The sequence below is a fragment of the Trichogramma pretiosum genome, unplaced genomic scaffold, assembly GCF_000599845.2.
Source record: "Trichogramma pretiosum strain Unisexual culture from Peru unplaced genomic scaffold, Tpre_2.0 scaffold68, whole genome shotgun sequence".
Taxonomy (NCBI): Eukaryota; Metazoa; Arthropoda; class Insecta; order Hymenoptera; family Trichogrammatidae; genus Trichogramma; species Trichogramma pretiosum.
Genome location: NW_019641616.1, coordinates 758,808 through 774,755, shown reverse-complemented (window position 1 = coordinate 774,755; position 15,948 = coordinate 758,808). Strand labels below are relative to the sequence as shown.

Genomic DNA, 15,948 nt, shown 5'->3' with positions numbered 1-15,948 from the left:
ACAAAAAACTCCTTGATATCGTGCTAACAGCTGACGTTAGTACACAAAATTGCCACCTTATAGTTGCGCGCAGTTAAAAATCGTTTTGTTTTGACTTATATTTTCAATACCTACAGCAGACGCTTATAAATTCTGAATTAGCATCTAAGTATTGCTAATTAAATTAAATTAACTTCAATTATTGATACATATTAGGTTTTCTTTATAAACGTCATTAACAATCAATATGAGTAGTGAAAATAACGAGGAACTTATTGAACATGTAGAAAAAAAGCAAAAACTCGAAGAACCAACTCCATCAGGTACACAAGAAAAGATACTTTGAAAATTTTTATATTCGAAGAAAGGATATATACTTTATTAAAATTTTAAATGTTGTGCAGGTTCTAAAACGGAAAGTATGAACTCAAAACCCAAGGCGAATGCTCTCTTAATAAACCCCAAACAAGTAAATTTTTTTCATGTCAACACTGACAAAGTAGATGAATTCAAAAATGTTTATTTGTTTTAGCGTGGAAATCCTCTTATAAAACATATCACTGGTGTTCCATATGAATATTCTGAAATGATTCCAGATTATATAGTAGGCCCAGCATCTTGCATTTTATTTTTATCACTTCGATATCATCAATTGAATCCAGACTATATTCATGATAGATTGAAAACTTTAGGTTCTTCTTTCAATCTTCGGGTATTATTAGTGCAAGTATGTTTCAAAATTGGATTGTTTTTTAGATAAAATTTTATTCATTATATTTTATGCCTTCAACTTGATAAGGTGGACGTAGCGGAGCCGCATAACTCTTTGAAACATTTAACAAGAATTTGCATTTTAGCAGATTTGACGTTAATGTTGGCATGGAGTGCAGAAGATGCTGGAAAAATTATAGAAACATATAAAGCTTATGAAAATAAGCCACCAGAATCAATCATGGAAAGAAGTGAATCAGCTCCTTATACAAAAGTAATCAAGACCTATTTTTTAATTTTATTTTAAATTATTTGACATTTGTTTTTTTTTATTATAGTTGGTGAATGCTTTAACATCAGTAAGATCAGTAAACAAAACAGATGCAATGACTTTGTTGTCAACTTTTGGAACATTTGAAGCAATTGTTAAAGCTCCATTGGATGCTTTGTCATTGTGTCCAGGCTTTGGAACACAAAAAGCACAACGCCTGCATAAAGCTTTACATGAACCATTTTTAAGATCTAGTAAATAAATTACAGACTGATAAATATTATATTTTTAAGTAAATTACACATAAGTCAAATTGAATGTAAAAATTGTGAAATTTAGTTATATTTTTATAATAAAATTTTTTTTGAAAAAACTAGTTTTAAATTATTACAAACATTCAGATTTTGATCGCAACTATTTATTTCAACTGTCATAATATGCATTTAAAAAATTTGTTCATAATGCACATTTATCGACATTGTAGTAATTTTCTGAATTTTCGTTCATTTTAATCGAAGAACCAATGACGATTCGTCGTAAGAACATTTAGCAGGAGTTTATAATTCTCAACAGCCAATGAAACTTTACAAGCTATCATGATGTTGCATATAAGGAGATTGGAGAATAGCCCAACAGTCGTCTGTAGGTATAAGAGTCACCATATAGTGTACAAATAATGAAGTAGTACTGAGTTTAACCGTAGGTATATGTATACATCGAGTCCGTAGTTCGTCGTAATGGTTTGGTTAGTTGGGTGATGGATGCGGGGTTAATTCACAAAACTCCGCTATTGTGAACGTCAATCACTGTGTTTTATAATTTTTAACGTTCACCGGACTATAGGCTCGAGCTCAGCAAAATGAAAGGGACGCGTCAATCTGGGCGATTAGTAAATAAACCTGCGGCTAATTACTGTGGTAAATAATTTGATGGATTGTTTCTCTCACTCAAATGATATATTTCAACGAGTTTTATTCTTTATTTTTAGTTACACCAAAAAAGACAAAAGTTGTAAAACAAAAGAATTGTAATGGAGTTGAAGGTGAAGAAGAGTTTCAGAAAATTGAACCCATAACAAAAAGGGATTTAGGTTTGATTAATCTTCTGATTTTCATTGATGGATTATGCCTGCAAAGATATCATAAATTCTAATAATTCTATTGCATTGCAGAAGATTTTGATGATGATGTTGATGGAAGAGGATTGTACAGTTTAGCAATAACTGAACCAGCTAAAAAAAAAGTAACTGCAACAGAAAATGCAAAAGAAATACGTAATAAAGCAACTTCTGTTTTACCTCCTCTTAGGGAGGTCTCTGTTAAAATTGAGCCACTTAAGTTGAAATGCCATGATGAGAATTGGAAAGTAATGTGTAAGTTCATTTTAATCAATCTCAAAAATATTTAAAATATTAGTTTGTTAATTTATTTGCAGCCAATGATAATAAAGAAAATAAAGAGAGTAAAACTGACCCAAGTCCAAAACGTGTATTGCGAAGGGGGAGATCAAGAGCTAATGTTTATGTGAGTAAATAATAAAAAATAATGAAACAAATCATTTATGATGATAGTAAACAAACTTTGATGAAAAATATTTTAGCATATGTCCACTGATGACTATTTTGCAAGACAATCAGAAAAGTCAGTCACTTCAAATCATACACTAAGCAAATTGAAAAAAAGACGTTTAGATGAAGAAGAGTTACAGAAGCTATTGGCTAACAATAATCATATTTCTGAAACTCAACAAGATATCATCAATGCTCTGTATGATTGCGCACAAAAATATTATCCAGAATGGTTCCGTTTAATGGAAGAAGGATTTACAGTTTTACTTTATGGCTTGGGCTCAAAAAGATTGCTAATAAACCAATTTCACAAAGAGATGATTTCTGATGAACCCACATTAATAATAAATGGTTTCTTTCCTAATTTGACCATAAAAGAGGTATTAGGATCAAACTTACTATTCAAAGAAGATCATTTATCAATTTTGATATATTATTAATTTCAGATTTTAGATAATATCATTGTTGAGCTACTGGGTAAACAGACTGATACTAATCAGGGTGAATGTTTTGAAATTATTGAAAAAACAATGAAAAGACATTCAAGTGATCGTATATATTTACTGATTCATAATCTTGATGGAGGCATGCTAAGAAATAGTAAAGCTCAGGATATCTTATCACGATTAGCTGCGATACCTAATATTCATGTTATGGCCTCTGTAGATCACATAAATGCTCCATTAAGTAATTCACTTTGCTAATATTGTAATTTTAATATGAATTTAGATATCAATTACAAATTTTGAATTATAGTATGGGATAACGTGAAACGCTCAAGATATAACTTTTTCTGGGTAGACGCTACAACATTTAAGCCTTATGAGGCTGAAACCTCATACGAAAGTTCCTTACTTGTACAAAAGAGTGGGGCACTTGCTCTTTTATCATTACAGAATGTGTTCATGTCTTTAACATCAAATGCCAAGGCCATTTATATACTGCTTGTAAAGTATCAGCTACAACATGGTGGAACTAACTATGCTGGTTAGTATTTTTCAGACTTACTTTTTAATTTTAATATTACGACAATAATTTATAAATTTTATTTGTTTCTTAGGAATGGCATTTAAAGACCTTTTCAATGCTGCTAGGCAGGCATTTTTGGTTACCTCAGATCAAAGTTTGCGTACACAGTTGACAGAATTCTTAGATCATAAGTTAGTAAAAACCAAAAGAACTTCAGATGGAGTTGAAGCTCTTGTTATTCCATTGGATGATGGATTGTTAAAACAATTCCTGGAACAATATGATACAGGATCATAAGTAGTATTTCAGTATTAAGGTGTCAAACATCCGCAAAACTACGCTATTACGCTTATCACTCATGTTTTTACCAATTTTTAAATTTTTTAATTTTCGTAGTAGTTAAAATATAATAAAAATTTGTAACATTACTTATATGTAAGCTAGAAATATTTGAATTGTAAAAAGCTCAATTATACTTAAAAGTATAGGATGCCGCCTATGCATATAACATGTTAACATGATATTTCATAGTTTCTATGTCAGGCCAAGACTGAGTGTTGAAATAATATTTACCCCGAATGAAATCTTATTCAATACATTTTTGCTACATCTTATTGTTCTTTTGAACAATTTTTCGCATTCCTTGAAAATGTGACTCTATGTATAGCCAACTTTTTGTTTTTATTTATATTAAAATTCTTGTGAAGCATAAAAAAACTGAAACTTTTTCTTTTTACAACTCTGCAATACACAAGTGAAATGTTTAACTTTCGAGCGATCGAGCAACGAATCAAAGCTTGAGCGTCGCGCGGTGATTGCAAAAAAAGTTGAGCTTCGTGTCAGTGCTGCCACCACAACACAAAGCAAATCGAGACTGCTCAGGGCAGCCAGGTCATACAATACATATACACAATCGAACGTTGCTCATCAACGAACATCTGAAAGACGAATGAGAAAGAGCAAGCGAGTCGGACGATTTGTAAGCCGCGAGAGATAGAGAGAAAAAAACGTCGGGCAACAGTAGAGCCGAACATTATCTATTAAAGGCGATCGACGTTTGGCAAATTCGCACGGATATGCGACCGCTCCGTTTTTGTGTAATACCCGTTAATGTGCACTGTGTTTGTGTGTGACTTTGTGCGTTTTTTATAAAGGTGTGCGCGCGTCTGCTGGTGACGGATGTATTTATAGTACTTTTCGAATGTCCATACGAGTGCTTTTTCGAACGAATAAAAAGAGCAGCGAAAAATTCACGTGCCGGTAAACTGATAGCGAGTTGGTAAATAAAATCGACTTTGGTGCTACGCTATATGTGTTTATGTACACGCGAATCAAATCAATTGTTTTTGATCTTCTTTTTTCGCTCGTGTCAGATATATAGATACATATTTGCAGCTAAATCGAGTTGTATGCATACAGGATACCTATACATGCTCGTAGCGCGGCAGCCCAAGAGTGCCCCTACAGTCGTCCAAGGGGACAAATGCAACAACAAACTTACGATAAATAAGAATAAACCGGTAAAATCGAAGACAAGTGTGTATGTGTATCGGTGAGAGCAAGGCAATGAAATTCGGAGCAGGACGCAACGAATCGAACGGGCCTATATGCAGTTGAGTTATTGGGATTCGAGGCTAGAAGAGTCGTGTGCATCGCAGCAGCGCAGCCGGTGATATACATATATACACGTATATATACTGTGCACACTGCAATATATACATATATCGGTGCACATTTTCGAAAAGGTCGGAGCAGTCGAGCTCTCCTGTATACACGGCATATATGTGTCTGCGCTCTTGTGGTCGTTACGCAGAAAAGGTAAGTCCCTCGGGCTCTTCAGTACGCAATCATTTATTTGTTTTGTTTTGCCTTGTTCTGCTCCAAGTTGGCATACCTATACATAGCGCGTTTATATATATTCGCCTGGCCAGCTTTTCGCTATAGGTATACATTGCTACCCGTGCCGTACACACATACAGATATATATTATATACAGAGCCGTGCGTTACGAAGCGACACACTTGATGCTCCCCTTTGTACGAGATACATATTCGCACACACACATACATGCGTATTTGTATTACATACACATCGGCTGCATCGCTGGCTTCTGCTAACCTTACTTTTTAGCCAGATTTTCGTGCGAAATCTTCCACGATCGAGCAAAAATATATGCATATTTATGTTTGCCGTAATTCGGTGCAGCAGCGAATGAATAAGCACATACATATAACGTGGCTCGGCTGTGGGTGGCTCTATACAGACATAACACGAGCGTTCAAATGCGTCGGTTGTTTATTTTTATTGTACGGCTCGCTAAGTATAATGGCATTTAAATGACCGCAGTTCGAGCCAATAAATCCGCGCCCGGTGTTTTGGCAAAACTTTACAAACTCACCGTTTTATCTTTCTCTCTCCGTATCGCAAGAAAGCTTGGAAATTTCGTTTCGGAGCAAGCTCCTAAAAATAACGAAAGACGAAGAAAAAAAACACGCTCGCGTTGATAAGAACTCCGATGCAGTGCAGTGCAAAATAAAGGAAGAATCATCGAATTTCGCCGATACAATTTTCATCGTAGCCTTGCCTACATCGTACATCGTGCGCTCACACACACACACGCGCGCGCGCGCGTGTGCTGCATATTGCACGCATGACAGAACTAATAAACTCGATTGTCTCTCTCTGTGCTTCTTTGGCATTACCACTGCTGCTGCTTCATAATATAATGTATCATATTACCGAGCTCGCGAAAGAAGTGTGGGCATATATGCGAGCGTGTATGCGAGCACAGAAGAATGCGATACTTGTAACACTCTGGACGCATTTCTCGGCTGGCCGTGTTTGGGATCTATATACGTGAACACCACTATACTAAGCAGCGATTATTGATTTATAGCTTTCGACACTACTCTTATCGCAATTCGAGATTCGGCCCTGCATGCCGCAGATTAAGGTATATACGCAGGGGACAATTTTATTGCACTCGAGCAGTTCTCGGCGTCGCGCAACTCAATGGGCCATTTCGTCAACGAGTGCATGCAACTTTCGACGTTACGCAACTCGCTCCTTGTCTTCGAGGATTTAAAAAGCTCGGACGAGAAAATTTTTACGAACCAACCGTTTCGTTTTATAAGCGATATAAAAGTTTGCGCGCGACGAACGAAATACTCGCGCGCGCGGGAAGAAGAGATTCGCTCCGCGCTCGTGACCCGATAGCAACTTTTTTGCACGCTATAAGCTCTGACAATCGAATGCGGCTTGCAGCAAGCTCCGCGCGCCGTGCCAACTAAATTCGGCTAAGTAGAGGCGGCGAGTCGAGCGATCGAGCAACTTGACCAATTTTCAGTATCTCAGATGCGTACATGTAAAGCTATGTTACGTCTAGAGCCGCCGTAAAGCCTGGCTTAACGATCTACATATTTAGGCTGCTCGAGATCGACGCGCTCTTGTTTACGATCGACCTCTCGAATTGACGTGTGTCGGCACGATTGCGAACGCGACCGACTCGCGTCTGCTTTATTTTCGACTAATTTTTTCGCCGCAATTTTGAAACTCCTGCCCGAGCTCGGCCAATAGCGACGAGTAAAGCACGTTGTCGAGCCGGCAATGCAGATGATCGCTCTTACCTTCTTCCTGCCGCTTGGCTCATCTCCGATCATATTGTATGCAATCGAATGCAGCTTTCGGCCGCTCGCTCGTCCGATGGCGCTCCGATGCGCAGAATGATCTTTCGAATTTCATTCGGAAATTGGCGAAAAACCTTCTCTATTGGCTCGTTTCTTTCTCTCTCTCTCTCTGGGCACGTATAATAAAGAAAGAGAAAATTGCCTCGTTGGAAGTAAGAAATAGCTTCCGAATTTCACTCGTTGCAGAGTAATATCGCGTAGTCGTCTCTCGGCATTGTACAAAGCGACTTTTTGCTGCGCGCCACCGAGAGAGAGAGAGAGAGAGAGAGAGAGACCCCGAGTGAGAGCGGAAAACTTTGTCCGTTACGCGCGCGCACAAAACTTTGGTGACTTTTCTCTTCGCGCACGTTTTATAGCGCGCGTACTTTATAATATCCCTGGAGATGGAGAAAAAGAGCGAGAGAATGAGTGCAAGTCATACGATCGCGAGTCGATTAAAAATCCTTTGTTGCGCAAAAAAAGAACGATAATTAATGCTGCGGAGTTGAGAATAGGGACGAGTAGTATAGTGTAGTGGGGTCGAGGTCCTATTAGGCAGGCTGCAGCCTCGCCCTTTCGTGCTCCGCGTGCAGCAGCAGCAGCGGATTCGACCCCGCGCGCGCGCTCCACATACACGGCACCGAGCTATACAGCAGCAGCAGCAGCAGCAGAGACGGATGAATGCAGAATAATACCTCATCTGCGTCAATCTCGAGCCGAGTCGATAAATTCTGTCGGCTGCAGCGCGAGTTTCTGCTGCTGATGCTGATGTTGCTGCTGCCGAGCCCATCGCGCTCGTCTCCCGCTGAACTGCCGCGTGCAGAGAAAAAAAGAGCCTGCACAGAGAAGAGCAACTTTGTGACTTGTCTTGCTTCGTGCTGCATGTGTCTCCTTTACTGCTGCTGCTGCATACTGCCTCGCTGCTTTGTTGCGCTTCTTTTATCTTCGTATATAGAAATGTTTCTTTTTTTTCCTTCTCATCCGATACGCGACTCATCGTTTAAATTAGTATCATCTCGAGCTATATAGCTGCTGACAGCATACCAAGGCGATACACACAACGCGCGATGTAATTTTGAGTAGGCCAAAAAAACTCGAGACGTATTTTGTCAACTCTCGGCTATATAGAGTTACCAAGTTTCGCTGCGCGCTGATTAATTATTCAAACTTCTCTCCTGCGCGTCTACCCGTTCGCCATTGTTCGCTTCTGCACGCTTGATAAACATTTCCATGTAAAGTTCCATTGGACTTTCATCGATCGCTCGCTGCCATTTATCCTTGCCAGCGAAAATTGAAAAATAAAGCGATCGAGCCTTTCAATTACCGAGTCGTGCAGTTTAATAAACTTCTTCCATCTCCTCTCGGCTCGTCCGGCTTGGCATTATATAGATTTTGAAGGATTATAGTTTTCGAGAGAAGAGAGCAGCAAGCAGCATCAGCTTGGAGGCAGTTGCCGATGACATCAGTTATAATAAAATCGCCTCAAACTGGGATTACGCAATTTTTATACTTTACATCTTGATTTTTTTTATACCTCGATTATAAACTTCCTCGTTCTCTCTGCTCCTCGTCGTGATTAATTAAAAACTTGTGCGGAAAGAGAGCCTCGCGTTATAAGGATACCGGACTCTGCCATGGGTGTTTCTGATTAAGCTTCAGGTATATTGTAAAACTTGAAGGATCGCGTTGCGCGCGCGCGACTCGTTAAAAGTTGGGAAAATCTCGCTCGAAACCAAATTAATACACGAACAATGAATACGTACGAGACTTAGAAATCGTTATACGTATCTTACGTTACGTAAATGCACCAACGATATAATTGGAGCAAAAATTGCGTACTTTAACCTCTCGATCTTGGTATGAGCATTTACTTTTCGCATGATTCCATTATCGCGCGGCGAAAATCGATCTCGAAATTATGTATTTCGCGATTCGCTCGCGTTACACGCAACGAAACGAAGAAAAAAACAGCAGAAAATTGGGAACGTGCGTCTATTATTCAGTTTTCCATTGTGTTAACGCATGTGCATTATAGGACACAGACACACATACACAAAGCACACGTAATGTGTAAAGTGTAAGCTTAGATATAGTCTAGTCAGCAGTAGCAGCGAACAACAAAAGACATTTGACCATGTTACAAGCCAAGTCAAGGGACAGACCATGAGACGTTACTGTATTGCGCGCGCGCGTGCGCTCGTGTATGTATATGTGTGGACTGTCCTTGACAGCAGTGCACCGTGTGTACTTCTAGCATTACGATATTCAACTTTTTGCCCGTTGACCGACTACCTACTCGTGATCGGGCTCTAGCCGTTTTTCATTTGGGTCATTAACGAAATTGTAAAAGGGCGGCCCCTCATCTCTCTCGCTCTCTCCTTCGATTCGGCGCCTGTATACAAGTACGAGCCACGCGATGACGTCCGACTCGACGGAGGTCGTCGCGACTCCGTTACATCGAGTTTCTTTATTTTTACGCAGGATCACTCGTATTCAGCAACAAAAAGGAAAAAAGAAAGTCGCGCAGACAATGAGCCGCGCGCGAGAGATTCAGCTGTGCGATGCATATCACCCGCCGATAATTATGTGCCTCGTCACGAGCTGCACCGCGATAAATACATACACGATCGTTCGTATACGATTCTTGCATAATATTTTATACACGAGCCGTGATTGGCTTATCCGCGCGTCGTTTATCATCCGATTATTATGTTTTTCAATCGATCGGAAATATTAATTCAACATGTTTTTTTTGTCGTTGCTGCCTTAGAGACTAACAACAAAAATTCGCCATGTAAAAACGAAGCGACGAGCTCTTTCTTCTTTTTGTGCAACAATCTTTGCGGTTGCGCTCTGCACGATGTTAAGCAGTTCTTTTTTTTGCGGCTGACCTCGCCGGCATTCATCGCGTTCATATACTGTTTCCGGACTACTTTATGAAGCGTGAGTATATACGTATGCATGCGCGCACGTTTTTTTCCACTTTAGCGATTCAACGTAAAAACTACTTCTGTTACTGCTGCTGCTGCTCGAGCTTTAATATAGCTTCAGTTTTGAAAAAGCCAGTAGCTATACGGCAAAGCCGAGATTCATTTCCATGTACGCTTTTCAACTAATATTATTACTTAATCTGATAATATTCGCGGTATACTCACACGAGCGGCGATTTTTCAAGGATACACCGCAGTCAGGGTCGTCGCAGTATGTGCTGTTGCTGCTGATACGTACACACACACATACGCGCTCATGTGCGGCAAGCTCGCGCCGAGTTGATAAGCGTTTTATGGAACTCGCATAAAGGGTAACTACTACACGCGCGGCGACGAGCTATCGAGCTCACTTATCAATTGATTGTTCGTCGGCTAATTTGGTTTCGTTGAATCGATAAGGCTTTGTTTTTTTGCTTTCGCCGCGTGTACATCTAGTATAAGTAAGCGTTGCGCAGATCGCACACGGGACGTAATAATTGCATCGCGCTATCTCTGCGGGCCTTTGGATTTTACATGTTTTATTCAGCTGCGAGAGAGAGAAAGAGGGAATGTAATGCACGCACCCTACAACACACGCACGCGTAAACTGCAAAGAGAGAGAGAGAGAAAGACGAGGAATTATTTACGCTGCGGTTTTGCGAGATAGACGCGTACATACACACACGGCTTGGCTACTTCCTGCTTTACTTTAATAACAGAGAAGAAAATTCCTTGCCAGCTAAATCGATAGACATCTGCGTGTGTGCGCGAGTGTGAGTGCGCCTCTGAGTGCGCGGCGCGTGCACGGACGGTGGTAACCTTCGCTGCTGCTACTGCTGCTGCTATGACAAATGCAAACCCGCGACGGGGACTACCTTGGCTTGCTCCTGCCCTCCGCTCGCAACTCGCCACGAGTGCGCGTGTGTGTCCGCCTCGTGTAAGCGAGGATATATAACAAAACTACTCGCAGCTCGTCGAGCTTCATGAAACGTATACCAAAAAGCCCGAACGCGTGCGGATTATATTATTTAAAAAGTTCACAACGTGTCGGTAGTTGGGCTAGCACGTATGTGCCATAAGGGAGCAACAGCTATGAGTGAAACAGTCAAGGGAAATCAGCTGAGGCGAAACTCGTTGCTACCTACGCGCATCGCACATGCAGCTCTCGAAGTCGAACGTATATAGATATAATGTACAGACCGGGTGGAGGAGAACTGCTCGGAGCTTTGTGCACTCGGTATATCGCTCGTGTAACAAAAAAGGGTACTTTACACAAAGCCCCATTTGGTTTGCCCTAGCTACGTTGAATTTTTTCCCTTTTTTCCTTGGTCAAGCTTCTCCATTTCAACTCGTGCATGGAATACGGTAGAACATGTCGTGTGCAGCTCGTTTTCACACATCGCCGTGGAATCACAAGGAGGCCATGGTATATATATACGCGCAATAGTATATGCTCAAAAAGAGAGAGAGAGAGAGAGAGAGAGAGAGAGAAAAGTTTATCTGCAGTGTCGACGTCTCTTCCAAGGCGGTTGAGTTGCTCTCTCGAAAAATCCGAGCGCGAGGACACGGCTCGCGCAAGGATATGCGCTGGCTGGCTGTCTCGAGCACACGTGGGGAAGCAGCGCAGCGCGCAAGAAAATGCGCGCATTTTTCGCTTATAATAATCATTAAGCTGCTGCGCGCGCGAGCTGGCAATAAAAGGGGTTCCTTTATTTGCCGAGCACTCGGCGGACGGTGCCGGAGACTGGACTGGACTGCTCGCTCGCGCACGTATATATACGTATGCCCGCGCGTTAAATACGCTGCAAATCGAGGCTGCAGCCACGGTGCAGCGCTCGTTCTTTGTCGAGGGCACGAGCGAGGCAGAGCCGAAGGTACTGCAGGCCGCACACACACACGCGATATATCACACACAAAGCGCGTCGTCGTCGTCGTCGTCTCGCTCTCTCGCGTAGTAGTAGCCCCGACGCGCTGTTAAAGTTACATCGAGTATGTCCTTCTCTCCGAGTAAGAGGGAGTTTCTTTCTTCCTTGGCTGCTAATATAAATTCAACTTGCTCGCATACTTATCTTTATCATGCTCTCGCTCGAGCTTCGCGCGAGACTACTCCGCGAGTCGTGCTTATGTACTACGTCTACGAACGCACAAATACACATACACTCGCACATTCATAAACGAATGCATATGTGCGCTTTTTATACATGTATACTCTATAATGTCCTCGATAATAACAGCAGTTATGAAACGTAGTTGCCGCCGTCGAGTGCGCGAGATAGTGAAAGTGGCGTTACATACCAACGCATATAGCTATATACCCCATACGTATACACGAACGCGTAAGTTTCATAAGCTGCACTCGATGAATCGTAGATTTTATGCCCTTTTTCTTTGGTCGCGCGCATTAGTTTGCAAAAACGACTCTAACGTAATTCCCTAATTTCACACTCGCCAGCACTGACAAATGGCCGTTTCGACGGGTTTCGTCACGTTTGTTTAAATAATTTTACACAAGCTCGCTAATTACGCTTTGCCGACGAGCGAAGCAAAAAATTAAGTAAGCGAGAGATAAAGGTAAGGAGAGAGAGAGAGAGAGAGAGGAGAAAAGCGAAGAAAAAAATTGCCCTCGCTCGCTTTGTCGAAGCAATAAATAAAATGCGTCCACGTTTTAAATGGGTAAATAATCGCGCTCGCGCGCGAGCTAAATGAAAATAGACGAGGAGAGAGCATATGAAAGATCGTCGGCGGTAATGGCGCGAAATGTATACAGCCTCTGAGATATAAAATAAAACAAGGTGTTAATATGCAATAGTCGGGCCGTTGCTGCTGCTGCAATACACAGACACAGACACATAGACGCACGGAGTATTTAGCTTATGGATATATAGTCGGAGCAGCTAGCTTGGAATGTATATGGCGGAGCGCGACTTGCAGCAGTATACTTAGTGCGGCGGCAACAATTAAGCGGCGTCCGTGTGTAACGAGGACATATCTTTCTCTCTCTCGCTCGCTCCTATATAATACGTACGTATGTACGTCGGTCTCGTTTTGTGCGTTATAATATTACGAGAAGAGGTCGTCGTCGCCGCCGCGCACGGGGCGCCAACTCGCATCGATGTCAATCCATGAAAAGTCTCGCCTCTGTCTCTCTCTCGCTCGCTCACTTGCACACTCGACGTTTTATTATATTAAATATTATACGCGCTCATGGCTTGCAGTAATTCATGCCGCGCGCTACAGACACACACACACATACGTTGACCGGTTGCCTTTACATAAGGAGGCTAATGAGAAAAGCCGCGCTAATTGAAATTTATGACGTACGCTTATACAAACGAAAAATCACCGAGCGCGCGCGTCGTTTGTCCTGGAAAAAATATAAGATATGCAATTTTCATTAGCCGCTGCTGCCACCACCGCCGCCACACTGCAGTACGAACTAATTACGATAAAATCGTCGCCTCTCTCTCTCTCTTCTCTCGATCCCTCTCTTTAGCACGGTTATTTTAATCGTCCTCACGACCGAAGCGATAAGGTCGAAATGGGAATGATGGAAAAAAGGAGAAGAAAAAAACCAGAAATACTTGTGTCGAGAGTGTATATAGTTTTTCTATACGGGGGCAAAAGTGACAGTTCCATTAGTGCGCAAACAATGGGACTGCGCAATTATTGCTATCGAGAGCAGCAGTGGCCTACGTATGTACTAGTAAGAGCGTCAGGATTCGTATCTCTCGAATGCATGTACGTATAAATTGATAGTTTACTGTGTGTGTGTAGCAAGCATCGCCTGCATGTCTGTTGTAGTAAATGTGCATGTGCACACACACACGCGCGTGTACGAGTCATAGTATTTACTCATCAAAGAGATGAAAGAAAAAAGAAGCAGCGCAAGTAGCTCGAATGATTTGTGCGAAGCAATCGCAGACGAGCGCAGACCGAGGCACAAGTATAACTCTACGCGGGCAATTAGCCTGACCACTGGCCGCGACGACGCGATACGTACTATATATCTATCTATGTAATATCCGAGTGCGTATTTGTATGTGCGTATGTCTATTTACATATACATATACAACACACGTACAGCACTGCACGCATGTGGATTGTGGCCCCGCATATCGCACACGCCTCGAGAGCAATAAGGACGTTTGAACGAACGAGCGAACGGAAAAAGGGACGTGCTCGATACGTCGCTCGCTCGCGTATAAACAATCGAAACGATCGAAGGAATTTTCGTAATAAAAGGAAAAAGTCCATCGAGCTCGTGCTGCTGCTGCTCCGTCGATGAATAATTTCGTGCGCGATGTTAACCGTGTTTAATGGAGATTACGGTTTCGAGGCTGGAGAAATAGGTATATACAAGCGCGCGCTGCAGTGCGGCTCACACACACACACACGAGTACTGATCGCACACATACTCGGAGCAAGTACGACGGGCAATTTAATGCCAGGCGCACGTGTCAGGGTTGCCTGCCGCCGCCGCAGAGCGTCTTTTATATAGCGAGAGCGGCGGCGCGAACTACTATGCCACTTCGCGCGCGAGCGAGTTGTGCATATTGCTGCTGCTGTGCAGTAGTATACCTGTAATGTGCGCCACAGCCACACGTGTGCGCGCGCCAACACACTTACACAGACATAGGCCACTTATTCATCGCATTGTGCATTTTGCAAATTATAAAAGCCGTGGGTGGAGCGGTTTGTTGTTGCTGTTGTTTTTTTTTTTTTTTTTTTTTTTTGTAGGCCAACTGTTGCACGTAACGCACTGCAGCTACGACTGCTGCGTCGTAGAGTATACACATAGGTATATCTAGGCGCTCGCGAACTCGGCTACGATCTACTTGTCGCGACGGACACGCGCGTATCGATCTATAATATATAATATATCGCGCGAGCGAGCTTGTAATTCGATCGGAATCGCTAAGGGCAAATAGGCACGAGCGCGCGCGCACGAGAAAGGGCGGCTGACGCGCCTCGACCAAGGTTGCGCTGCGTTGTAAGTCAAGCCGACGAGAGGACGTTTCGACCTCGCCGCTGCTGCTATACAGCTTTCTTTCTCTCGCGCATTCGACGTATTATACATGCGCACACCGCGGCGGTGGCCTATTCGATTCCATGTAGTATACGTATATTCCGCAGAAAGAGAAGGGGAGTCGGTCGGGAGCTTTCAAGCCCGTCCTCGTCCTCATCTTGTCAATCTCGCTGTTGCTGTTGCTGCTCTGGTAGTATATCGTATATGCTATGTACCAGCAGCCACTGCAACGGTACACTCCCTCTCGAGTCGCAGTATAATCACCGAATGGAACTGTTAAGGCGCCGAATGAGATGGAAAAAGTGATACGGTTCGCTACGCTTTGAAGCCAACGCGTCCTGCTGCTGCTGCTGCATGCTGTCATGAGCACATGTGGCTGCGTTAACGCTTTTTAGATGCGCGCAAAAGCCACTCCGACGCTCCGCGTTGTAATCCAGATCTGCAGCCTGCCAATTGTTCCTTAATTACAGAGCCTGCGCTGCTGCCGCTGCTAATGTGCTTTCATTACTTTCTCGAATTCGGCGCGTATTATTTGCCAATTTTTCTCAATTTGTGCGTATTTATAGCGAGTACTATATAGTTTTCCGCACGCGTGCGAGGGACTTTACGCGCTACCACGGAGCAACCCTCGCCTGATGCACGTGTGCAGCTTAACTTTGCAATGTGTGCGCTCGAAGGAATAAAAATAATCGACACTTTCGATTCATCGCCGATGCCTTTTTTCTTTTTTTTTTTTATACACATAGAATGGCGAAAGTTTTACTTGCGTAACAAATTACAGTCTAAATGGC

At 42.4% G+C, this 15,948-nt stretch overlaps 3 protein-coding genes across 4 annotated transcripts in view; all 3 read left to right on the top strand.

Moving 5' to 3' along the window:
- The first annotated feature begins 57 nt into the window (after window positions 1–57).
- On the top strand, window positions 58–1,253 carry LOC106651520 (DNA excision repair protein ERCC-1). The gene is made up of 5 exons (XM_014370049.2): window positions 58–302; window positions 384–448; window positions 512–706; window positions 779–964; window positions 1,029–1,253. Exons 1-5 carry the CDS (start codon window positions 227–229, stop codon window positions 1,221–1,223), a joined length of 717 nt encoding a protein of 238 aa, XP_014225535.1. The 5' UTR covers window positions 58–226; the 3' UTR covers window positions 1,224–1,253.
- A 356-nt stretch (window positions 1,254–1,609) lies between these two features.
- Window positions 1,610–4,208, top strand: LOC106651483 (origin recognition complex subunit 2). Its single transcript, XM_014370003.2, has 8 exons — window positions 1,610–1,878; window positions 1,950–2,051; window positions 2,133–2,333; window positions 2,396–2,484; window positions 2,561–2,908; window positions 2,975–3,215; window positions 3,285–3,515; window positions 3,589–4,208. The coding sequence occupies exons 1-8, from the start codon at window positions 1,821–1,823 to the stop codon at window positions 3,792–3,794; spliced, it is 1,476 nt and encodes a 491-aa protein (XP_014225489.1). The 5' UTR covers window positions 1,610–1,820; the 3' UTR covers window positions 3,795–4,208.
- Window positions 4,209–5,069: 861 nt separating this feature from the next.
- LOC106651621 (protein roadkill) overlaps window positions 5,070–15,948 on the top strand; it is a 62,455-nt gene continuing 51,576 nt past the window's right edge. The window contains exon 1 of one of the 2 annotated variants that reach the window (XM_014370216.2): window positions 5,070–5,315. The gene's annotated coding sequence lies outside the window, so the exon portion shown is untranslated. The remainder of the gene's footprint in view (window positions 5,316–15,948) is intronic. The other variant, XM_014370214.2, reaches the window with a different exon arrangement.